Below are 25,267 nucleotides of genomic sequence, written 5' to 3'. Positions count from 1 at the left end.
CACACACACACACACACATACACACACACACACACACACGCGCGCGCGCACACACACACACACACACAGTGGTTAAGGAATTATCAGAGCCTTAAACAAGACCTTGTCAGAGAGAGAGAAAGACAGAGAGAGGCAGAGAGACACAAAAACAGAGAGAGACAGAGATTGAGATTCTCCTGTAGTTTTTCTTTTATCCAGTCAGTAGGTCACATATTTATTCCAGAACATTTATCTTCTTAGAGCATCACATATGATAGGTTCTAAAGATACGTTGAGTGAAGACAACAAGAAGCTACTAAAGCTCTTGGACAGGGAAAGAGCAAAAATTATATTTAAGGATATGTACTATAAGCAACAAGGAAGTTTAAACAGGAGCCAAAAGCTCTTTATGGAGTGAAATGGTTATGAAATGGAGCAGGGGCTTTATGAAATTTAAAAGATGAACCTGGCACTAGCATAGAACAAGGCTGGTTACACTAGAGGAATGGAAAGACAGAAGAGTTATACAGGATTCAGATTTTAGCCAGGATGATAGTAAGAGTGCAAAGGAGGAAGTTAAGAAAGGAATATAGTGCTAGGGAGAGAAAAGGGCTTTCAACATATGAAACACTTGTATTGGTGTCTATGACAAGGCTAAGGAAGAAAAAAAGAAAGGAGTAGGTAATTAAAAGACATGTCCTCTGACTGAAGCTCAATATCCTGACAACCAGACACTAATAAACCCAGCTTTTCTGTTATAGGTCTGTAAAACTATCTAAAAGACTAGCTCCCCCGATAGCCTTCTTTTCCTGTTTGTCCCTGCAAGACAGCTCTCTAAAGAGCTGATTCTGTTACCACACTCACTGGAATCACAGGAAAGAAGGTAAGTACTCACTTGAAGCAATAGTGGCCTTAGATTAAAATTAAAAACAAAATGAAGCAGCCTGTGCCCGTGGCTTACACCTGTAATCCTAGCTACTCAGGAGGCTGAGATCTGAGGATTGTGGTTTGAAGCCAACCTTGGCAGAAAAGTCCCCATGATGCTTTTATCTCCAATTAACAACTCAAAAAACAGAAGTGGGGCTGTGGCTCAAAGGAGTAGAGCACTAACCTCAGCTCAGGGGCAGTGCCCAGGCCCTGAGTTCAAGCCCCACAACCAACCAAAAAAAAAGAAGCTTGTTTTAAGAAGTAACAGGACTGGGTGAAGGTCAGTGGTAGGGTGCTTAACTAGCACACATTGAAGCACTTGGTTCAATCTCCACAAACAAAACAAATAGAAAGGTATATATAACATAGTAAGCTGCACTATTATTCTATGTATAGCCAATAAATTATGTATAGCCAATAAATTTTTCAGTAGGTAAATACCAATGAAACCACTACCCAGGATCAAGATATGACATCAAGCTCAGACAGGTATTCTGACATTTCTACAACCTGCCTGCTTTTGAACATCATATACAAATGGAATCATATTTGTACCTGGCTTTTGTCATTCAATATTCACAGCTGTAAGACTCATCCATGTCAATGTGTTTATCTATAGTTTGTTCTCTTTTATTATGCTGGCACAGTATTTTATTGTACAGTTATTCCATAGTTTACCCATTTTTCCTTAATGGACATTTAGGTTCTTTTCAGCTTTTGGCTATTAGGAATAAAGCAGTCAAGAATACTCTTGTCTTCTATTTTTTTTTGGGGGGGTAGTCAGTTGTGGGGCCTGAACTTTGGGCCTGGGCACTATCCCTCAGCTCTTCAGCTCAAGGCTAATGCTCTATCATTTTGTTTTTGTGGTATTGGGGAATCAAACCCAGGGCTTCATGTATGGTAGGCATGCACTCTATCACTAAGCCACATTTCCAGTCCTCTTTGGTTAAAATATGTACTCATTTCTCTTCTATAGAAAAAGGTAAGACTGCTGAGTCACATATGGTTAGCTTCAGTAGATGACAAATAGTTTTCCCTAACCGTTTCTACCAATTTAGATTTGCCTTGAATATATGAGTTTCATTTGGTCCATACTCTTGTTAACATTATCATTCTTCATTGGCTACTTGGATAAATTGTTTGGAAAGCACCTGTTTAACATTTCTGCTGGATTCAAAAACAAACTTTTGGCCAAGTGCAAGTGGCTTACACCTGTAATCCTAGCTAATCAGGAGACAAATCTGAGGATCATGGTCCAAAGCCAGCCAGGACAATAAAGTCCATGAGACTCTTACCCCAGTTAACTACCAAAAAGCTAAAAGTGGAGCTGTGGCTCAAGTGGTAGAGTGTTACCCTTGAAGAAAAAAAAAGAAAAAAGAAAAAAAGCTTAAGGACAGTGTCCAGCCCCTGAGTTTGAGTCCCAGTACCAGCATATACATACACATCCCGTCACACACACACACACGCACACGCACACGCACACACACACACACACACACACACACAAGCTAAATTTAAATCAGGTAACTAGTTGAACACACCTATAATGCTAGCTACTCAGGAAGATTCTGAGGTATGAAGCCAGAATAGGCAGAAAAGTACATGAGACTCTTATTTTTAATTAACCAACAAAAAGCCAGTAGTGGAACTGTGGCTCAACTTTTACTCAACCTTGAGACAAAAAGCCAAGAGAGAGCAAAAAGCCAAGAGAGAGCAAGAAGCCCTGAGTTCAAGCCCTAGTTATGGCATTTAAATAAAAAAATCTAAATTTTGTTTTACTGATTCATACTTTTGGATACAAATTATCGTACAATATATGTATTATGAGTTTATTAGCTGCCTGGTTTATCTTTTCACTTATTTGTATCTTTGATAAAATTTCATTGGAACCTGGCTCATCAGTATTTTTCTTTTGTGTATATTGCTTCTGGATCTTGTGTAAGATGTATAAGAAGCTGGGTGCCAGTGGCTCAAATTTGTAATCTTAGTTACTCAGGAGGCTGAGATCATGGTTCAAAACCAGCCCAGGAAGGAGAGTCTGTGAAATTCTTACCTCTACTAAACTACAAAAAAAAAAAGCCAGAAGTGGAGCTGTGGTTCAATGGTAGAGCACTAGCCTTGAGCAATAGCAGCTCAGGCACAGTGCCCAGGACAGAGTTCAAGCCTTGGGACTGGCACCAGAAAAAGAAAAAAAAAAGTGTGAGAAGTCTTCATTTACTCTGATAACCTTTGTCTATTCTGAAAGGAAGGAGGACTAGATCAAGAGAGACTCTTTTCTTTTTTTTTTTTTTGGATCAGTAATGTGGCCTGAACTCTGGGTCTGGGCACTATTCATAGCTCTTTAGCTCAAGGCTAGCACTCTACCACTTGAGCCACAGTGCCACTTGCAGCTTTTTCTGTTTATGTGGTTCTGAGGAATCAAACCCAGGGACTCATGCATACAAGGCAAACACTCTATCATTGAGTTACCTTCTCAGCCCTGAAAGCCTCATTCTTTAAACAAACCAGGAGCTACCCTCTTCAAGCTTTCGATGTTCAACTTTAGTCTCTAACTTCTCATAATAGAATGAACAACCCTCAAATTCAATGGCAGAGACTGCCTAGCTTGTTCAGAAGTAAAGTTACAGTTAATTTGATCTCTGCAAAGGAGGGAGTGGTACAGGAATCAAAGAACAGACATATAATCTAGAGATCCCTAAAGCCAAGTCCTCAGAGAAATTTCCTCTGACAAAAGGAATTTACACTCACTGCCCATCTTCTGATGTGTCATTTATACAACACCTAAAAACACTATCTTATAACATGAATCATTATAGAGATTCCTGGCTTGCCCTAGTTTTATTATTAAGTGGATAGAACAACACTCTTTAATATCCTTGTCAAAGCAAGACACTGTTACCTGTCACAGAACTAACAGTTCCTGACAGAAGCTAAAAAGAATAGAAAGGAGAGAGGTGATGGGTAAGATAACAGCCTAAACAGTCAAGGAAAAGCATGTGATAAGCACTGTGACAGAAATAACCGAGGAAGGGCCTGGGAAGTGGTATAGCACTTGCCTTGCATGCTCGAGGCCCTGGGTTCGATTCCTCAGCACCACATAAGAAAAAAGCGGGAAGTGGTGCTGTGGCTCAAGTGGTAGAGCGCTAGCCTTGAGCTGAAGAGCTGAGGAACAGCGCCCAGGCCCAGAGTTCAGGCCCCACGACCGGACCCAAAAAAAAAAAAAAAAAAGAAATAGCCGAGGAAACTTTTTCCTGAATCCTCTAGACATTAGTCTTCGTTCTAAAAACTGTTCAAAGGCCAATACAACAGTAAAAGCAAGACAAAAGAGATGTTGGCAGCAACCGTACGGATGATTCCAAACAGACTTAAGAGAAGTAATCTGAATGAAATAAATGACACCTTGTTCAACTATGCAACATATGTAAAGTTATAAATGTGAAATTTTCTTTCGTAGTCAATTCTACTCAAGTTTTCCCTCCCCGTGGCCTACTCTTCACCACTAAAATCCCTAAAGCTGACTTTTCTAACTCTAATGTCTATGGAGCCAGGTAGGTAATATGAAGGAAGGGTTGCATCTGTATAAAGACATCAAGAAGTAGTGACACCAAGGCTGGGAATGTGGCTTAGTGGTAGAGTGCGTGCCTAGCACTCAGTACCACATAAACAGTAAAAGTCAAGAAGTGTTGCTGTGGCTTAAGTAGTGGAGTATTAACCTTGAACAAAAGAAACTCAGGGACAGTGCCCAGGCCCTGATATCAAGCCCTAGGACTGGCAAAAAAAAAAAGGAGAAGAGGAAGATGAGGAAGAAGATGAGAGGAGGAAGAAGAGGAGGAGGAGGAAGAGAACCTTAAACACATAGTAATGCTTAAGGCGAACCTCTAACTTAGTTTTGGCTGAGTGTTACCATATGACAAAAAAGGTTGATCTTTTGACTTTTTTTTTGGTTTTGGTTTTGGTTTTTTTTTTTTTTGGGGGGGGGGGGTCCGGTCATGGGGCCTGAACTCTGGGCCTGGGCACTGTCCCTCAGCTCTTCAGCTCAAGACTAGCACTCTACCACTTGAGCCACAGCGCCACTTCCAGCTTTTTTCTTTTTGCTTATGTGGTGCTGAGGAATGGAACCCAGGGCCTCATGCATGCAAGGCAAGCGCTCTACCGCTGAGCCACACTCCCAGCCCTCTTTTGACTTTTTCAAGAGATGATAAAATTACAGTTTTTCTGTGTAATTTTCTAAACTGTATTATATCATGTAAACCAAAGTACTGCTGTGGGTTGAATATGGTTCATGGGCAACTGGTGTGTAACTTCTGTTCTAAAACTTCACAGCAATATAAATACAACATGTGAGTTTCTAGGGAGAAAAACAAGAAAATGGTAATCTAGCATGAAGTCAGTGAATGGACCATGAGACAGTGAAAGGTGTTAACATTTAGGGATGGACAGTCTAAATAAAGGAAGCAGTCTTTATTTAGATGGACAAGTTTGTACTGGGGAAAATATGACAAAAATTCTGGAAAAATTCTTTCCTTTTTTAATTTCATACACTTTAGGTCTCTTTTTTTTTTCTTTTCTTTCTATGAGGAGACCTAGGTGAAAGAAAACTAAAATATTCAGGGACCCTATTTGATTTAGAAAAAAGGCAAGAATTAACCAACTTATTTCACCTCACTATACCTTAGTATCTTTATCATTAAAATAAAAATACTATAAAATTAAAAAGTAAAAATAAAACTAATAAACTTTACTTTATAGAACTGTATAGGATTTAATAAGGTAATTACTCATATTATTGCCATTATCTTAATAATGAGAAGTGAAAGAACTTGCTCACCATCACATAGCTACTGATTTATACTTAGGTTGTACAGTTTCTCATCCTACATTGTAAGCCATGAAGTTCATCTGCCTCCCTTACCTTGCTAGGCTCATTTCTTAATCTGTTCAATGAGGAAATTAGATCAGATGACAAGAGAACTCCTATCTGCTAACATTTTTCTTCTATCCAGCCTTCTCATCAGCTGAAGCTCAGCTGTTCATAAATCTACAAGCTTCCAAGCTAAAATAAAATACAACAATATAGCTTAGGTTTGAAATAGGGAAGAAAAAAATACTCAAGAATTGAATTATATGTTGAGTTAAAAAAAAGAAAAGCGTTTGGTGGGAAGCCCCTCATTGCTCCAAAGAGATAAGTGTTTCCTAGGAGGCCAGTAGTAGACTCTGAATTCATTCAGAAGTCCATGCATATTATAAGCTTTAAGTCACTTATAACCCTTTTAAGGAAATCACAAATAGCTCTAAACCTAGAATCTTCAGACCACCAAATACTCTTACCCTTTTGGAATCAAGGGTCTCTATAAAAACTCTGGAAAAAAAAACTGCTACATATATTTACTCAGATACATGAGCACACACAATTCTTCCCCCACCCCCACCCCCACCCCCCCCCAGTCATTAGGCCTGAACTCTGGGCCTGGGCACTGTCCCTCAGCTCTTCAGCTCAAGGCAACTACTCTACCACTTGAGCCACAGCGCCATTTCTGGCTTCTTCTGCTTATGTAGTGCTGAGAAATTGAACCCAGAGACTCATGCATGCAAGGCAAACACTCTACTCTGAGCCAGCTTCCCAGCCCCAGCACACACAATTCTATCTGCAATTATAAGGGAATAAATCCTCTAAAAGCTCTTCCTACGTTTAAGTATTCCTGAAATAGATCTTGTCCTCCTAAGAGATTTGTCTCCCCAAGAGACTCAGACCTTACCCAAGATCTGGATTAGAGTTTCTAGGCAACTGTGCTAGGGAGACAAATTATGTACTAAAACAACATAATTAATCCTACATAGGAAAGACAAAAGGCTCTCCTCCATATCAACTAGTACTGAGGGAATTCAAACAGAAAAGATCTGTAATTTAATCCCCAAACTCCAGTGGATATAAAATTTAAAATGGTTCTAATATTTCATATGTGACCCCCCCCCAAAGCATCTTGCAAGACATGAGAAGTTTTTTAAAAAAAATCCCAGTTTCCACTGAACTGTACTCATCCTCTATTTATTCCAAAACAGATTATGTCAAGATTGCCAATTAGCCTTATGAAATGACTTTTCTTCCATAAGGACTTTGAAAACTATAGTTTACCCAAGAAGCCACAAAATCTTAGTCATAATTGAAGAAGAAATCAAGACAAGAAGCCATAATTTTTTCCCAGAAGACTAACAACAGTGTATAAGTGCTAGCAAAAAACTCGAGAAATACATAGCTTCAAATATAACTGATAGGTTTGTGAGTTAATAATGTCTTTAGTAGTGGGATCATAGTCTGACAAATTTTTATCAAAAATTTAAAAACAGGCTAGTCGTGACTCACAGCTATAATCCTAGCTACTCAGGAGGCTAAAATTCAGGTTTAAATTGAGGTCTGAAGCTAGCCTAGAGAGAATGCATCTGAAAATTAACCAGGAAAAAGCTGATCTGGAGACATGGCTCAAGAGACAGAGTGCCAACTAAACAACCAAGTCAAGTAAAGGTGAGAGGCCCTGTACCTCAGTACCAACACACACACACACACACACACACACACACACACACACACACACACACACACACACACACACACACACACACACACACACACACACACACACACACACACACACACACACACACACACACACACACACACACACACACACACACACACACACACACACACACACACCCTATAATCCTAATACTCAGGAGGCTGAGGGGGAAGAATCAAGAATTCAAGGCCAGCCTGGTTGTAGCAAGACCCTGTCTCAAAACAGAAAAAAGAAAAGTTTGAAACACATACCCTTTGATGCAGCAATTCTCTACAGATATTTTATAAAAGTGGGCCAAAATAGGTATGCAGCAAGTTCAATACAGCATTGTTTATAATGGCCCAACACTGGAAACAAAGTTCTGCTAGCTGGACACTGGTGGCTCACGCCTGTAATCCTAGCTATGCAGGAGGCTGAGATCTGAGGATTGTGGTTCAAAGCCAGCCCGGGTAGGAAAATCTGTGAGACTCTTATCTCCAACTACCCACCAGAAAACCAGAAGTGGTGCTATGGCTCAAGTGGTAGAGCACAGGCTGGGAAGGTAGCTCAGTGGTAGAGCCCTTGCCTTGCATACATGAGGCCCTGGGTTCAATTCCTCAGCACCACATAAGCAGAAAAAAATAAAAAGCCATAAGTGGTGCTGTGGTTCAAGTGGTAGAGTGCTAGCCTTGAGCTGAAGAGCTGAGGGACAGGCCTAGAGTTCAGGCCCACAACTGGACCCCCACCCCACCCCCCCAAAATAAAGTGGTAGAGCACTAGCCTTAACTGAAGAGCTTAGGGACAGCACCCAGGCCCAGAGTTTAAGCCCCACAACTGACCAAAAAAAAAAAAAAAAAAAAGAATTCTGTTCTTTTAGGAATGCCACAATGATAGCATATCATGTAAAATGAACCAGTAAATGAAGATATAAAAAGATCTCTCAGATATAACTAGGAAATAAACTTGAGAACATTAGGTCTTATAACATGGTTCCTTCAGTGTAAAATTTTTAAATGTTCCATATACAGCCTGGTATCTGACTCAAATTATGTTCTAGAAAGATATGTAAGAAACTGCTCACTGTAGTTATCTTTAGAAACAGTGACCAGAGAGCTCAGGCAGAACAGACTGATATACAAACATCCAAAATCATCTAAGAAATAGAGATAATCTGAAGATAGAACTAATTCTCATTTAGGAGCCTGCACCCTCCTCTACCCCTTCCTTGGCATGTCACCCCTCCATGTAGACTTGAAATTGCTCCCAAATATCCTCCTTCCCCTACCCTACTACTTAGGAGACATGAAGATGTGGTGTGCTTTAAAATTTTTTGAAGAATGAAACTAAGTTGTGTGAAAAGACAAGAGGTAAGGGGAAGATGGCCCCTCAACACACAGCTGGAACCTAGTAAGGAAACTGGAGGAGAAAAGGGAGAACTAAAATCTCTTCTCAAGACACTTCACTCAAGCTTTCCTCGGGCAATGGATAGCTCAGTACCCTACTCCAACTGCTAGCTATTGACTGTCACTGTAAGTGAGGAGAAAGCTAGTTAGCTAGGCTAACTATGGGCCAACATAGTTACTTCAATTCTGTCTTTTATGATATAGATGAGTCAGAAGAGTTGTTCCTAAACAGCTTGAAGAGGCAGACAATACTACTGCTGAACCTACAGATTGTAGCTATCTTCACAGATAGCAAACCTCCATAAGCACACAATGTAAAGGCACATTAAGGGGGTCTGCCTCAACATGCAACAGCCAGGTGTTATATGCAACAGAGAAGGCTGAAAAAAATCTCTGCTGCCCTGTGGGGCCTCAGAGAGTCCTGCTCGACAGGGTTGGGCTACACATGTCTGCTTTTCCAGCCACTCTGACTGCCCATTGGACCATATAGGACAAAATCAAGGAAGATAATCCTCTGTATTTAACTGCTTCGTTTATCTGATGCCCATAAGCCCATGAAATAAATTATAACCTTCTTTCCTTTCCATGACAGTCTTCTGAAACACTGCTTTACAAAGGGTAAATTATATTCATGTAGAATTTCCAGAGGAGCTAGCTCTCTTTAAAGCAAGAATAGCTTTACCTACAGGTAAGCATAAAAATTCCTTCAGAATTTAAGGAACACAAAGAGCCTCTCTTTCTTGCCTCCATCCTCAAATCCCTTAAAAATGACACAAAGTTCTCCATTGATGCTTCACATTATCAGGTCAGAATTGGCCTGTTTAGGTAGTACTTGTTTAATAATGAAAAGAGGAAAAACAGATTAGATCTCTAACACCATGGCACACTAACTCTTCATCTTATACTGTTGTAGTCAATAAACCTTTGGAGAAACTGAAAAAAAGCAAACATTTCATTTCTAAAAAAGTGTATTGAACTATAATATATAATTTCCATATAATTTTGAGCTCACAATTCTTCTGAAGCCCATTTAGGAACCCTCTCTAGTCTGGGACTAAGAACCTATAGCTAAGAAGGAATAAATTTGGCAAATGTTTCCAAGAGCTCCTGTGCATGTGGGGAATGAGGGATCTCAAGAAAGAGAGTTCTCTCTATACTTCAGACTACTGCCTAGAAGTGACCCTATCTAGAGTCCACATTGAAAAGTATGACTCACCCTCAACAAGAAGTATGAATTATTTATTATTCATCCTCTCTCTGCTTAGAAATAAGATTCTCCTGGCTTCAGAGAAGCAGAACATGTTAACCGATGACCAATTGAGATCATCTACCAAACAGGTTCTCACACTTGCTGGTTAATCACACTACCTGAGGAATGAGGAGAAGGAAAATCTGAACACTTTATGAATCAAGGGGCCTCACCTCTGAGGTTTTCGAATATCCCAGAGTCCAACTCCTTCCTTTGAATTGGCTGTGGCCAACAACCTGGGTTCCACTGGGTTAAACATGACACTGTGAAAGGCTGATGGATAGTTTGCCAGACAGAAGGGCTCTGTGAAAAAGAAAAATCATGATCAGTTCATTCCAGGTACCTTTGGGTCAGTAGCAGGCAGAAGATGAGCAAAGAGGATGAGTGCAAGTAGGAGCAAACTCTTTAATAACCCACAACCTGGAAGGGAAAACAAAGGAGGAGTCTAAAATGCTTGATAAGAAATGTACTCATTATCTTGACCATGTAATTGTAACTCCTCTGTACAGTATTTTCACAATAAAAAATAAAATTTTTTTTTAATTTAAAAAAAAAACTCACAACCCCAAAAACAAAAAAATAGGGTTGGGAATGTGGCTTAGTGGTAGAGTGCTTCCTAGCATGCATGAAGCCCTGAGTTCCATTCCTCAATACCACAAAAACAGAAAACCCAGAACTGGTACTGTGGCTCGAGTGGTAGAGTGCTAGCCTTGAGCACAGAGAGGGTCAGGGACAGAGCCCAGGCCCCAAGTTCAAGCCCCAGGACCAGCAAAAAAGAAAGGAAGGAAGGAAGGAAGGAAGGAAGGAAGGAAGGAAGGAAGGAAGGAAGGAAGGAAGGCAGGCAGGGAGGAAGGAAGGAAGGAAGGAAGGAAGGAAGGAAGGAAGGAAGGAAAGAAGGAAGGCAGGCAGGGAGGGAGGGAGGGAGGGAGGGAGGGAGGGAGGGAAAAAAATAACCCACAACTTCAATGTAACACACCCCACCAGGCACCCTTCCCTCAAGGTCCTCCCAGTCCTGCACATATTTTTATCGTGTAGAAAGTCTAAAAACAGTAACTTAAACATGTTTGACCAAATTTTAAATCATAACACTCAGAAAACTATATAACACCTGAAAGGAGGAAGCTGTTTTACAGTAGTAAAACTAAATTCCACAGGAGCTGAAAAAATTTACAATCCATTTCCAGTAGATTATTACACCTTCAACCTTAATGTATTACATAAAATTATAAGTTTTATACTGCAAATGAATTTAATGAAGACAAAGCAAAACAGAGAAAATACTAAGATAAGGTAAAACAATGGTGCAATTTTCTCTTCTGATTCACAATGCTCCCTAAATGGCTTATTCCTTAAATGGCTCCCTAAATTCCTAAGTGTTGAATTTTTATGATTTGATTCACTATTAGAATTTTTTTAAGTTGTGTATGGTAGTACATATCTATAATCCTAGCACTCAAGAGGCTGTAAGGTAAGAGGATCATAAGTTAGAGGCTATAGTCTGAGTTTTGTCAAAAAAAAATGTTTATGATTAAAACCAGGGCTGGGAATGTGGCTTCCTGGTAGAGTGCTTGCCTCATATGCATGAAGCCCCGGGTTTGATTCCTCAGTAGCACATAAACAGAAAAAGCCGGAAGTAGTGCTGTGGCTCAAGTGGTAGAGTGAAAGCCTTGAGCAAAAGAAGTTCAGGCATAGTGCCCAGGTCCTGAATACAAGCCCGAGGACTGGCAAAAAGAAATAAATAAAAGCGGGGCTAGGAAGCTGGCTCAGTGGTAGAGTGCTTGCCTTGCATGCATGAGGCCCTGGGTTCAATTCCTCAGCACCACATAAGCAGAAAAAAGCCAGAAGTGGCGCTGTGGCTCAAGTGGTAGGGAGCTAGCCTTGAGCTGAAGAGCTGAGGGGCAGTGCCCAGGCTCAGAGTTCATCCCCCACAACTAAATAAATAAATAATTTAAAAACTCAATACTTGGAACTTAACATGCATCTAACCAATTCCTAGTAAACTTCACTTAGAACTCCTACATTCCTCTACATAAATTAGCAGGCTCCAGATGAAGAAGAAACCAGTTTGCTACCTAGAAGCACATGTTTCTGTGGAAGCATTTTAGAGTCAAAGACAGCACCTCTCCATCTATGATTAACATATGTAGTCCTGCCCAGGACCTTGACAGCTGAAGAACTCTCAGCAATCAAACAGACAAAGGACAATCAAACCTACTGTATACACAAAGAACCATAGCACTGTTTGCTGCAACCAGGCCTGCCTGACGTAAGGACAAGCTTCTCTGAACACTAATAATGTTAAATGCCTAAAATATGGAAAAAACAAAAGACTTAGATCCCACAGGCAGGATGGTAACTGTGTACACAGGTGTGACTGATTATTTGAAGCCACACTAAACCTGGAGGTGGTAATGGTGGTGGCAAGAGGGTGGTACTGGAGGAAAGAGCCTCTGAAGACTGAGCTACAGAGAGAAATTTCTCTACAGGAAATGAGCTGAGAAGATATATTTCCTGAAGAACATTAGTAGAGAAAGTCAACAAATAAGTTCTTCATTTCACATTTAAGAGACAGAAAGAAAACAATGGAAGAGATGCTCAGTGACAATTCCCCTTACAAGGTGCTCTGCCATCTTTCTATAATCCTATGCAGGTGTAAGGTGAAGTTCTGTGGGCTTTTTTTAAAAAACAAAGAACAAGACCACTACTATATCTGCAAAAATGTGCACAGCATCCTCATTCTCTGTAAATAATCAGTTCGTATGTGTCAGTAACACACAGAGCTGGCCCCTAGTGGCCAGTCTTTGTGGTGAGGCACCACAACTTTTGTTCCTAAGGGTACAAATCACCAGATAAAAGAGTTTGTGGACTCTCTTGCTGCTCTTTTCTACCTCTCTCTGCTTTCTCTCTGCTCTAGCTCTTTCCTCTCTTTCCCAGCTCTCTCTCATTCCCAGGCCTTTCCCAGCCACATGGAGTGCCAACCTTGCCTGGTCCCAGCAGGTCTACTGAATACCTGAATACCACGAAAGTGCTGCTGTTCTTACTCGACTATCTCTCTTGCTGCTCTTTTCTAGCTCTCTCTGCTTTCTCTCTGCTCTAGCTCTTTCCTCTCTTTCCCAGCCGCGTAGAGTGCCAACCTTGCCTGGTCCCAGCAGGTCTATAAACCTACCCCTCACCAGAATACCACGTGCATGCTGCTGTTCTTACTTGCCTACCTCTTTTTAAAAACCTAACACTTAATATATACTAAATACAAAAGGACCTCAATAAATATTTGTTGATTATTAAAAAAAAAAAAAGAGTTTGTGGAGATTCACAGGTGGTTGGAGAAGAGATAGCAAAGATGCCCCACTTCTGACAATTTAGGGTAGGAGCTAAGCCACATGTCTTACATTTCCTCTCACATCCAGACAGGTAATAACTGAATCTGCAATAAACTTGACATCAAACTACTCAACATTTAATGCAATAACCTTTGATAAAGTGTCCCTACCTCCATGAGGAGACTCCCGGATGTCCCAAATGAGAACCCGGCCATCGTCTGAGGAGCTGGCAAAAATGTTGTCGTTCACTGGGCTCACTGACAAGCCATATACTGCATCTTCATGAGCAAAAACATCCAAAGTCTCACTGCTGAGAAAGAGAAAGCAAAAGAGGCACACAGGCATCTAGATATATATATAAACAAAGCATAAAGTCCCAGCGCAAGTTACGTAGGGTGCGGTTACTTTCATTCCCAGGAGTAAATCAAAAGGATATTATATTTCCTAAAAAGTCAGTACTCAATTTTCAAATAAAAAATATATACACACATATATACACATGTGTGTACTACATATAATACAATGCATAATGTATATAAAAGCATATTAAATATATTTCAAAACTTTCACACTAAATATAAATATTTTAAAGTGATTCAGCAGATGTGGTGGCTCACACCCATGATTCCAACTATTTGTGAAAAGGACATTGTGAGCCAGGCCCTGGTGGCCTAGCTACATGTAATCCTAGCTACTCAGGAGGCTGAGATCTGAGAATCACAGTTCAAAGCCAGACCAGGCAGGAAAGACAATGAGATTCTTGTCTCCAATTATCCACCTAAAAAGTGGTACTGTGGCTCAAAGTGGTAAGCACTAGCCTTAATCAAAACCTCAGGGACAGCACCCATGCCCTAAGTTCAAGCCCCACAACCAACAAGAAGGAAAAAAAGAAAGAAAGAGAGAGAGAGGAGAGAGAGAGAGAAAGAAACAAGAAAGCAAGAGGAAGGAAGGAAGGAAGGAAGGAAGGAAGGAAGGAAGGAAGGAAGGAAGGAAGGAAGGAAGGAAGGAAGGAAGGAAGGAAGCAAGAAAACAGAAAAAGAGAAGAGAAGAAAAAAGAACAGGACATTGGAAGGATTGCATTTGAGGTTAGCTAAGGCAGAAAAGTTAGACACTACATCTCAACCAGTAAGCTAAGAGAGGTAATACACACTTGTAGTCCAGCTATGTAGGAAGAACAGAAGATTATAGTCTGAGATCAAACATAAGACCCTATCTTGAAAAATAACTGGAGGTGTAGCTCAAGAGGTAGAATGCATGAGGCCCTAAATTCAAAGCACAGTACTGTTTTTCCCCCCCACCCCCAACAACAACAACAACAAAAATGCAGTCTGGTACAATACAGTAAGAATTCAATAAATATTACCTATTACTATTTCTACTACTAAACATTATTTCCCTTCACCTTTTGATCTCTTTAAATTTTTACCTAAAACTAATTTCATGTCAACTTTTTTTTGAGCTGGTGCTGGACTTGAACTCAGGGGCTAGGCACTGTCCCTGAACTTCTTTGGCTCAAGGCAGGCACTCTACCACTGGAGCCATAATGCCACTTCCAGCTTCTTTTGAGTAGTTCATTGGAGATAAGAGTCTCATGGGGCCAGACACTGGTGGCTCATACCTGTAACCCTAGCTACTCAGGAGGATGGGATCTAAGAGTCCAAGTTCAAAGCCAGCCCAGGCAAGAAAGTCCATGAGACTCTTCTTGGGTTTTTTTTTTGGCCAGTCCTGATGCTTGACTTCTGGGCCTACACACTGTCCTTGATCTTCTTTTTGCTCAAGGCTAGCACTGTACCACTTGAGCCAGTGTGCCAGTGTTTTTCTGTATATGTGGTAGTAAGGAGTCGAACCCAGGGCTTCATGCATGCAAGGCAAGCACTCTATCACTAAGCTACATTCCCAGGCCTTCCATGAGACTCTGATCTCCAATTTCACCACCAGAAAACCAGAAGTGGTGCTGTGGCTCAAGAAGTAAAGCACTTGCCTTGAGCTAAAGAGCTCAGGGACAGGAACCCAGGACCAGAGTTCAAGCCCCACAATAAATAAACAAACAAAATAGCCTCACAGACTTTCTTGCCCAGGCCCGCTTCAAACCACAATCCTCAGATCTTAGCCTCCTGAGTATCTAGGATTATAGGTGTGAGCCAACTGTGTCCAATAACTTTTTTTTTAAATCAAAACTTTATCTTAAAACTATTATAGGATGCAGGTGGCCAGTGACTCATACCTATAATCCTAGCTATCAGGAGGCTGAGATCTGAGAATCTCAGTTCAAAACCAACCATGGCAAACAAATCTAGGCCTCTTATCTCTAATTAACTAGCAAAAAGCTGGAAGCAGAAGGGGGCTCAAGTACAGAATGCTGGCTGTGAACATTAAAAGCTAAGCACAAGTTTGAGGTCCTGAGTTCACACTCCAGTATTCTTACAGAAATCTTTTTCAGAAAAGTACCATTGACTCCATGTTTTCTTCAAAAGCTAAAAAGATGATTTTGATCTAAAGAACTATTTGCCTTTCTTCATATGAAAAATACAAAACTTCACCAGATGCCAGTGGCTCATGCATATAATCCTAACTACTCAGGGGGCTGAGATCTGATTAATACGGTTCAAAGTCAGCCTGATCAGGAAAGTCTGTGAGACTCTTATCTTCAATTAACCACTAGAACACCAGAAGTGGCTCTGTGGTTCAAAGTGGTAGAGCACTAACTGAGTGAAAAAGCTCAGTGACATGACAGCATGCAGGCCCTGAGTTCAAGCCCCAAAAGTGACCAAAAAAAAAACTTCATACACCAATAATCTATTTACCTTTCAACATCATGGAGGATAACTTGCTCATCATTTCCTGTGAAGGAAAAAAGCAGACATCTGGTAATTCCTGAAAGTCAGTCCCTGCCCACATTACAATGTAGTATTTTAAAGTTTTCAGGGATAAAATATCAACAAAGTCAAAATTAATACAAATCAGATGTATTCATCAAGAGATTTATAGAAGTAACTTAAGGTTAGGATAGTCTTACAGAAAAAAAATTAAAAATGTAATAGCAATAAGGTATAATATAATAACAGTTCCCCACATGCATTATCCAGAGGGTTAGGGGAAAAAAAATTAGCCCCTAAACAAGAGTAAACGATCAAATAAATTCACTTACTCAAGCCAATATTTCCTTTTCCACCAGCAAAACATTCATTAACTATGAAACCTGGAAGGAGATCTCTAACATTTTGAGGTTTCAGCTATTTACCTGAGAATTGGGACAATAGTTATATCTACTTCAGAGGGCTACTATAAGGCTATAAATCTATAAACATACTCAGAATAAGGTTGAGCACTTGATAACCACCACCCCCCCATAAAAGTTTGCTACTTTTGGGCTGGGAAGGTGGCTCAGTGGTAGAGTGCTTGCCTTGCATGCACAAGGCCCTGGGTTCAATTCCTCAGTACCACATAAGCAAAAAGAAAAAAAGCCGGAAGTGGTGCTGTAGCTCAAGTGGTAGAAAGCTAGCCTTGGGCTGAAGAGCTGAGGGACAGCGCCTAGGCCCAGAGTTCAGGCCCCACGACTGGACCCAAAAAAAAAAGTTTGCTACTTTCCCTATCCTTATCTTTTTTTTTTTTTTTTTTTTGCCAGTCATGGGGCCTGAATTCTGGGCCCTCAGCTCTTCAGCTCAAGGCCAGTACTCTACCACTTGAGCCACAGCACCACTTCCGGCTTTTTCTGCCTGTGTGGTACTGAGGAATGGAACCCAGGGCCTCATGAATGCAAGGTAAGCACTCTACCATTGAACCATCTTCCCAGCCCCTTACCATCTTTTTTATAGCATTAAAATTTGATGACTTGCCATGCGCTGGTGGCTCATATCTGTAATCCTAACTACTCAACTCTGAGGATCATGAATTGAAGCCAGTCCAGGCAGTAAAGCTGTGAGATTATTTAAAAAAAAAAGCTAGAAGTGGAGCTGTGGCTCAAGTGGTAGAGGACTTGAGCAGCTCAGGGACAGGGACCAGGCCTGTGTTCAAGCCCCAGGACCAGTAAAAATGGATGACTATGATTCTAAATAATAGGAATATTTTTCGCTACAATTTTCTCCTTTCCTCATTTCTTCTTTTTCCATCAAGGGATCTAAAAATACTAAATTTAAAATGCAGCAGTACAGCCGGGCGCCAGTGGCTCACGCCTATAATAGGTACTCAGGAGGCTGAGATCTGAGGATCACAGTTTGAAGCCAAACCAGGCAGGAAAGTCCTTGAGACTTTTAGCTCCCATTAACCACCAGAAAACTGGAAGTGGCGCTGTGGCTCAAGTGGTAAGAGAGCTCACCTTGAGCTTAAGAGCTCAGGGCCAGTATCCAGGCCCAGAGTTCAAGCCCCACAACCGACCAAAAAAAAAAAAAACAACAATGCAGCAGTGGTACACAGTAGACACTATGTTGAAAATGAACTATGTAACTTGTGGGTGGGATGGGAGGGCCACAATAGGAGACAGTAAAGGAAGCGAGAACATTGTCCAAACAGAAATGTGCTCATTACCTGACTTGAGTAACTGAAACTCCTTTGTATATTACCTTTATAATAACAATTTTAGGAAATGAAGTAAAACTAAAATAGAAATACTATATTTATAAAGTACCTTTAAATTGTAGATAGCGCTAAAAAATAAAAACCTGGGGGCTGGGAAGGTGGCTCAGTGGTAGAGTGCTTGCCTTGCATGCATGAGGCCCTGGGTTCAATTCCTCAGCACCACATAAGAAAAAAGAAAAAAGCTGGAAGTGGCACTGTGGCTCAAGTGGTAGAGCGATAGCCTTGAGCTGAAGAGCTGAGGGACAGCGCCCAGGCCCAGAGTTCAGGCCTCACGACTGGACCCAAAAAATAATAAAAAATAAAAAATAAAAACCTGAATATGAAAAGACAGAAAGTAAAAAATATCCCATATCCCAAGCTTAAATGCACAATCAACAGTCACTTATAAAGAAAACAAAAGTAAGAATGAAAGTGTAGCCCAGGCTCTCTTAAATTTCAGTCCTAGGATGAATTATATTGTGATTGCATGCCAATGAAATGGATAAACTCATATAGGTCCTTCCAGGTGTCAGGCACAGGCTAGGTACAGCAGAGTAAGATTCTGCCCAGTCCCTGAGGAACTGATAGTTAACTGCACAAATTAATAGCAGCAAAAAGATTTTTCATGTAGTGATAAGTTTGGCAGGAATGAAATACATGGGAAAACGAGGCAGTTGCAGAGAGAAATAACCCTGAAGGCTTACTAATGGAAGATGTATGGGGGCATGTGGGGCAGCGAAGGTGGAAGAACAGCCTGAGCAAAAGGCACAGGTAAAATAAAGTAGCACAGTTCAGAGCACACTTAAGCCTGAAAGTAATTTAGGAGGTTACAATGTATGTCTGTGGCAAGGGAAATGATACTAAAAACCAGGAAGACTGGAGTTTGGGCTATTCAGTAGACACTATAACAAGGTTTGAATAGTCAAATCTTTGTTTTAAATCTAGCAATGAGTTGAAAGGGAGAGACTGGTAGCAGAAGTTACAGTGCTAGGGATCAGACACAGGGCCTTGAAGGACTACCACTAGGCTATTATTCCCAGCCCAATCTGTTAAATTGCCTTGTGGACACAAGTGGATGTAGAGAGGAGTAATCTGCAGCTCAAAGAGGTCAGACCCAGAAAGTTGGTAGTAATAAAGGGAGTGATGGATAGAAACCACTACAAGAGGTTGGCTCAAGCACTAGCCACCCCAATTGTATCATAACAGAACTTTTTGAAAGTCATCCATGGCTTACGACATCTAATTGAATCACAGCCAACATTCTAAAATGATGTATCCTAGGCACTGGGTTATGACATCAAACTGAATCACAGTCAACAAGTGCTGGGCACTGGTGGCTCATACCTGTAATCTTATCTACTCAGGAGGCTGAGATCTGAGGAACACAGTTCAAAGCCAGCACAGGCAGAAAGGTCCTTGACACGCTTATCTTCAATAAACTACTCACAAAAGGCCAGAAGTGGCACTGTGGCTCAAATAGTAAAGCAAGCAACTAGCCTTGAGCAAAAGAAGCTCAGGGTCAGCACCCAGGCCCTGAGTTCAAGCCCCAGGACTAGCACAACCAAGCAATCAATAAATCAAGAGTATACTGCAGATAATAGGCTTAAGTATTATTTCATGTGTATGTGTGTGTTTGTGAACCAAACTGCAACATAAAGTTTTCTGTCACAAAGAAAAAGGAAGAGGATAGAGGAAGAAAGGGAAGGAGAGGAGAGCTATCTAAACTGCCGTAATAGAGAAAAGACAAGCTATTGAAAACCAGTAATTCCACAGCTGTGTCAAATATAGGCAAAATTTTTAAGAGTTATTAAAATAATATTAGCATTTGTTTCTCTAAAGTTTCAGCCACAGTTTCCAAAAGTAGAATCTTCTCACCTCCAGAGAACACTTTGGTATTCCCACTGTTGAAAGCCAGGCAAAAAATGTTGGAATGGTGCTCTCCTTTCAGCTGTATGGGCTTCACCCTGGAATGGATGGCTTGTTCCATGTGCCATAGCAGAACCCGACGGTCATCTCCTCCTTGAGAGGGAAGTAGGAATCTAGAGTTAAAACAGCTGACTCTACAGGACAGTTTTGCCAACCTCACCTCTTATTCTTTCCAGAACTACATCTCCCCAATACTGTAAGATTCTGATAAAACACAAAAACCTAGGACTTTTCACCATTAAACCATGGAACAGGAAGTGGCGCTGTGGCTCAAGTGGTAGAGCGCTTGCCTTGAGCTGAAGAGCTGAGGGACAGCGCCCAAGCCCAGAGTTCAAGCCCCATGACCGACAAAAAAAAAACAAACCTTAAACCATGGGACACATGATCTCTAAGCTATAAACACTCTCCCAGGAAGTATATCTTAAACCAAATAATACTGAAATTGAAAAGTGTAAGCTGTGAAATTAAGACCACCACCCCCACAAGCCACCCTATTCCTGTCTTTCTAGGGGCCCAGCTATTGAACTCTGAAGTGATAGGTTCTACCAGAACAGTATTCAAAGCAATCTTTTGATGTGATCCCATTGACTATAGCATAGTAATATGACAACTAATGAATTGCCTAACCCTAGTAGGAGCTAGACAGAATCCAGTCTCATGAAACCCAGTCCAGCTCTTATCTCTGTATAACTTTAAATAGTGTGAATTACACAAGCAATATTACACTGTATAAGCCAGTGCCTAGAAAAGAATGTTTATGTTCAGTATATTTACAGACGCATTAAACATGTTTACAGCAATGAACAGACTTAATGATTACTTCTAAAAAATAGGATTAGAAGAGAGAAGTAGAGAAAGGTTGAAGCCAGGCGCTGGTGGCTCACGCCTGTAAGCCTAGCTACTGAGGAGGCTGAGAGCTGAAGACCATGGTTCAAAGCAGCCTGGGCAGGAAAATACATTAGACTCATCTCCAATTAACCACCAGAAAACAAAGAAATAGAGCTGTGGCTCAAAGTGGTAGAGTGCTAGCCTTGAGCAAAAAGAGATCAGGGACAGTGCCCAGGCCCTGAGTTTCAAGCCCCAGGACCAACAAAAAAAAAAAAAAAAAAAAAGGAAGAAGAGGAAGAAAGAGGAAGAGGAAAAAGAGAAGGAGAAGAAGAGGCTTTTTATTTTGCATTGTTTTGACTATTTTTTCTTTTTGCTGTACTGGCTGGGGATTGAATCCAGCACTCTGAACATGCTATAACTTCCCATTCCTGTTTGACTTTTTTTTTTTTTTTTGTCGGTCGTGGGGCTTGAACTCTGGGCGCTGTCCCTCAGCTCTTTAGCTCAAGGCGAGCACTCTACCACTTGAGCTACAGTGCCACTTCCGGTTTTCTGGTGGTTTATTGGAGATAGGAGTCTCATGGTCTTTCCTGCCCGGGCTGGCCCGGGCTGGCTTTGAACCGCGATCCTCAGATCTCAGCCTCCTGAGTAGCTAGGATTACAGGCATGAGCCACCAGTACCCAGCTTCCTGTTTGACTTTTTATAACAAGCCAATGATATAGTCTGTTCCTAATAAAAATTTAAGTTCCAACAGCAGCAAATCATAGCAAGCTCTATACCTTGTCTATCCTAAGTAATTAAAAAAAAATACAAAAATATCCTCTTCCAACTGAGGATATAGCTCAGTGATAAAGTATGTGCTTAACATCTGTAAGACATGAGGTATAATAACCAGCACATTTTTAAAGCCACAAAACTATAACACATCCATATATAAGCAAGATATGAAGAAGTCAGTCAGTAGATCTACGAGCCAATAGAACCCAAGCACTAGTTATTCATGACTGTAATCCTAGCTACCTGGAGGCTGAGATCAAGAAGACTTCAGTTCTGGGCCAGCCCAGTTCTAGTTCATACATGTGAAACCCCTTCTCAACCAATAGGTGTGCATGGTAGCATACACCTGTCATCCCAGTATTTAGAAGCTGGAGATCAGAAGTATCAGAGTTTCAGGAAAGCCTGGGCAGAAAAGTCCATGAAATTCCATCACAATAGAAAAGCTGGCACAGGGACACAGACCTGTCATCCCAGCTATGTCAGTAAGAGAAAAACAGGTGGAAGATCATGGCCAGCCACACATTTGGCAGAACGAGACCATGTCAAAAAAGAAGGGCTGGAAGTGTGGCTCAACAGTAAAGCACCTTCCTACCAAGTTTAAAACCCTACACATACACACACACACACATACGCACGCACACACACACATGCACATGCATGTACAAAGAACTAATGCAAAGCAAGCTGGGCATTGGTGGCACATTCCTGTAATCCTAGCACTTGGAAGGTATAGGCAGGAGGATCTCAAGTTCAAAACTAACCTTAGCCTAAACCACCTAGAGGAGATACTATAGTGTACTTGTGGCTCACATGGTAGGGTGCCTGCCAGTGAGCGTAAAGCATCAGATACTGAGTTCAAGTTCCAGTCTCAAAGTTAAACAACCAAAAAAAAAAAAACTTTCTTTTTGCCAAGCACTAGTGGCTCACACCTGTAATCCTAGATACTCAGGAGGCTGAGATCTAAGGATCGTGGTTTCAAACAAGCCCCTGTAGAAAAGTCCATGAAAATTTTACCTCCAATAAAATTATCAAAAAGCCAGAAGTCGTGCTGTAGCTCACATGGTAGAACACTAGCCTTGAGCAAAATAAGCTCAGTGACAGTGCCCAAGCTCTTAGTTAAAGCCTTAGGACCAGCACAGAAAGAATAACTAAAAACAAAAAGGTTGGGTGCCAGTGGTACACATCTGTAATCCTGACTATTGCCAAGGCAGAGATCAGGAGGATCAGTTTGAGGCCAGCCAGGCAAAAAGTTTGTGAGAACACATTGCAACAAAAAACAAAAACCCTGAGCATGGTAGAACATGTCAGTCATCCAGCTATTGCAAGAAGTGTAATTAAGAATTGCAATCCTCCAGGCTGGCCTAGGAAAAAAGGAAGATCTAATCCCAAAAATAATCAAAGCAAGCCAGGCCCCAGTGGCCTACAGCTATCTACTCAAAAGGCTGAGACATGGATGGAAATTTGTAGAGTATTGAACAGAAAAGTCCAAGAGACTCCATTCCATCTCACGCTCAACTGGAAATGAGTCTAAAGTGAGTAAACAGCCAGCTAAGCAAGCAAGCCAGCTGACAGTACAAGGGCCTGAGTTCAAATAAGTAATTCAAAAAAGGAATGGAGTAGCCAGGTGCCAGTGGCTCATGCCTATAATCCTAGCTACTCAGAAGGCTGAGATTTGAAGATTGTAATTTAAAGTTAGCTGGGAAGGAAAGTCTTTGAGACTCATCTCCATTTTACTACCAAAAATAAAACAACAACAGGGCTGGGAAGGTGGCTCAGCGGTAGAGCGCTTGCCTTGCATGCTCGAGGCCCTGGGTTCGATTCCTTAGCACCATATAAGCAAAAAGAAAAAAGCCGGAAGTGGCACTGTGGCTCAAGTGGTACAGCTCTAGCCTTGAGCTGAAGAGCTGAGGGACAGCGCCCAGGCCCAGAGTTCAGGCCCCACGACCAGACCCAAAAAAAAAAACCAAAAATAAAACAACAACAACAAAAAAAAAAAAACTGGGATTAAGGGAAGAAGTGACATTGTCCAAAAAGAAATGTACTCTTTACCTGATTTATGTAACTGTAATAAGAGTTTTCTTTAAAAAAAATTTTTAGGGGCTGGGAAGATGGCTCAGTGGTAGAGTGCTTGCCTTGCATGCATGAGGCCCTGGGTTTGATTCCTCAGCACCACATAAGAAAAAAGAAGAAAGCTGTAAGTGGCACTGTGGCTCAAGTGGTAGAGCGCTAGCCTTGAGCTGAAGAGCTGAGGGACAGCGGCCAGGCCCACAGTTCAAGCCCCACGACAGACAAAAAATAATAATAATTTCTTTGTAAAGGCTTAATGCCTCTATGCTGATCATACGGAAATAATATTTATCTAAATGAATTCCAGGAACCAGAAGCAAAAGGTTTTTTTTTCCTTTTTGTCCTGTTTGTATTCCCATCTTTGGAGAGGTAAAGGGAGCACAGAAATTGAGGAACAAAGGGTGAACAAATGCAGCAGTGGTACTCACTAGACACTACGTTGAAAATGAGCTATATAACTTGTGGGTGATATTATCCAAGAAGAAATATACTCATTTCCTGACTTATGAAAGAGCCCTCTGTACATCACCTTTATAATAACAATAAAAATATTTAATTAAAAAAACTCTAGCCAGGTGCCAGTGGCTCACGCCTGTAATCCTAGCTACTCAGGAGGCTGAGATCTGAGGATTGCGGTTCAAAGCCAGCCCAGGCAGGAAAGTCTGTGAGACTCTTATCTCCAATAAATCACTAGAAAACAGGAAGTGGCACTGTGACTCAAGTGGTAGAGCACTTGCCTTGAGCTGAAGAGCTGAGGGACAGTGCCCAGGCCCAGAGTTCAAGCCCCACGACCAACAACAACAACAAAAAAAAAACTCTAGTAGGAAAACAAAAGAATATGAAAACTCACAGAAGGGAAACATATCAAATATATTATAAAGTCTCTTGAGCTCTACGGTACTGAGGAAGAACACATTATAATTTAACCATCTCATATAGTGGCACAAGGAAATATTCACTGCAACATTACAATATAAGAACTGTACAACATTTATATCTAAACTCAGGAATGAATAAATTCAATTAGAATACAAATGCAATGAAATCTGAACACAATGGAAAAACACAGAAGGTAAAATTAATCAAGACATGTACAGACATGAATAATCTTGAAAAACTAATGGGAGAAAAAAAAAGCCTCAGAACAATATGAACAGACTGGGCATGTTGGCACACACCTAAAATCCTAGCACTCTGAGGCAGGAAGATCAAGAATTCAAAGCCAGCATGAAAGTTGGTTGTACTGGGGCTCATGCCTGTAATCTCAACCATTCAGGAGGCTGATATCTAAAGATCATAGTTAGAAGACAAACCAGGCAGGAAAGTTAGTGAGATTTTCTTTCTTTTTATGATGTTTTTATTGGCCATGAAGAAGCTGCTAAATAGGAAAATATCTTTAAGTATACAAACAACCATGAAGGAATGTGTATAAACACAAATCAATGTCCAACCCCCTCCCCACCCCCGGGAAAAAAGCATCAATTTAGAAAAGCACCACACACTGAATAGATTCTATTGCCTTAGTCTAAACAGCCTTTAACTATCAATTGACATTATAAAACAGCTGAAAAGGACAGAAAGAATGACACGATTTCCAATGGCTGCAAGATAGCAACAAAAATCTCTTGCTTGTGTATTGACTCCTAGCTTGATCATACAGAGATGCTTCTGAGATTCCTATCTCC

The 25,267-nt window shown here is 41.0% G+C and overlaps 1 protein-coding gene across 4 annotated transcripts in view; it reads right to left on the bottom strand.

Moving 5' to 3' along the window:
- Dcaf5 (DDB1 and CUL4 associated factor 5) overlaps positions 1 to 25,267 on the bottom strand; it is a 108,598-nt gene that overhangs the window by 60,599 nt on the left and 22,732 nt on the right. For 3 of the 4 annotated variants that reach the window (XR_006149425.1, XM_042692471.1, XM_042692473.1), the window contains exons 2-5: positions 19,862 to 20,005; positions 16,237 to 16,273; positions 13,603 to 13,742; positions 10,286 to 10,415 (exon numbers count right to left, since the gene is read on the bottom strand). Coding sequence is in view for 3 of the 4 variants with exons in the window: in XM_042692471.1 (XP_042548405.1) it covers positions 10,286 to 10,415; positions 13,603 to 13,742; positions 16,237 to 16,273; positions 19,862 to 20,005 (451 nt within the window). In the remaining variant the exon portion in view is untranslated. The remainder of the gene's footprint in view (positions 1 to 10,285; positions 10,416 to 13,602; positions 13,743 to 16,236; positions 16,274 to 19,861; positions 20,006 to 25,267) is intronic. The other variant, XM_042692472.1, reaches the window with a different exon arrangement.

Source organism: Dipodomys spectabilis, unplaced genomic scaffold (assembly GCF_019054845.1).
Source record: "Dipodomys spectabilis isolate Male_0828 unplaced genomic scaffold, ASM1905484v1 ptg000157l, whole genome shotgun sequence".
Lineage (NCBI taxonomy): Eukaryota > Metazoa > Chordata > Mammalia > Rodentia > Heteromyidae > Dipodomys > Dipodomys spectabilis.
Note: the sequence above shows the minus strand (reverse complement) of the source record. Positions and strands in the feature narration are given on the sequence as shown.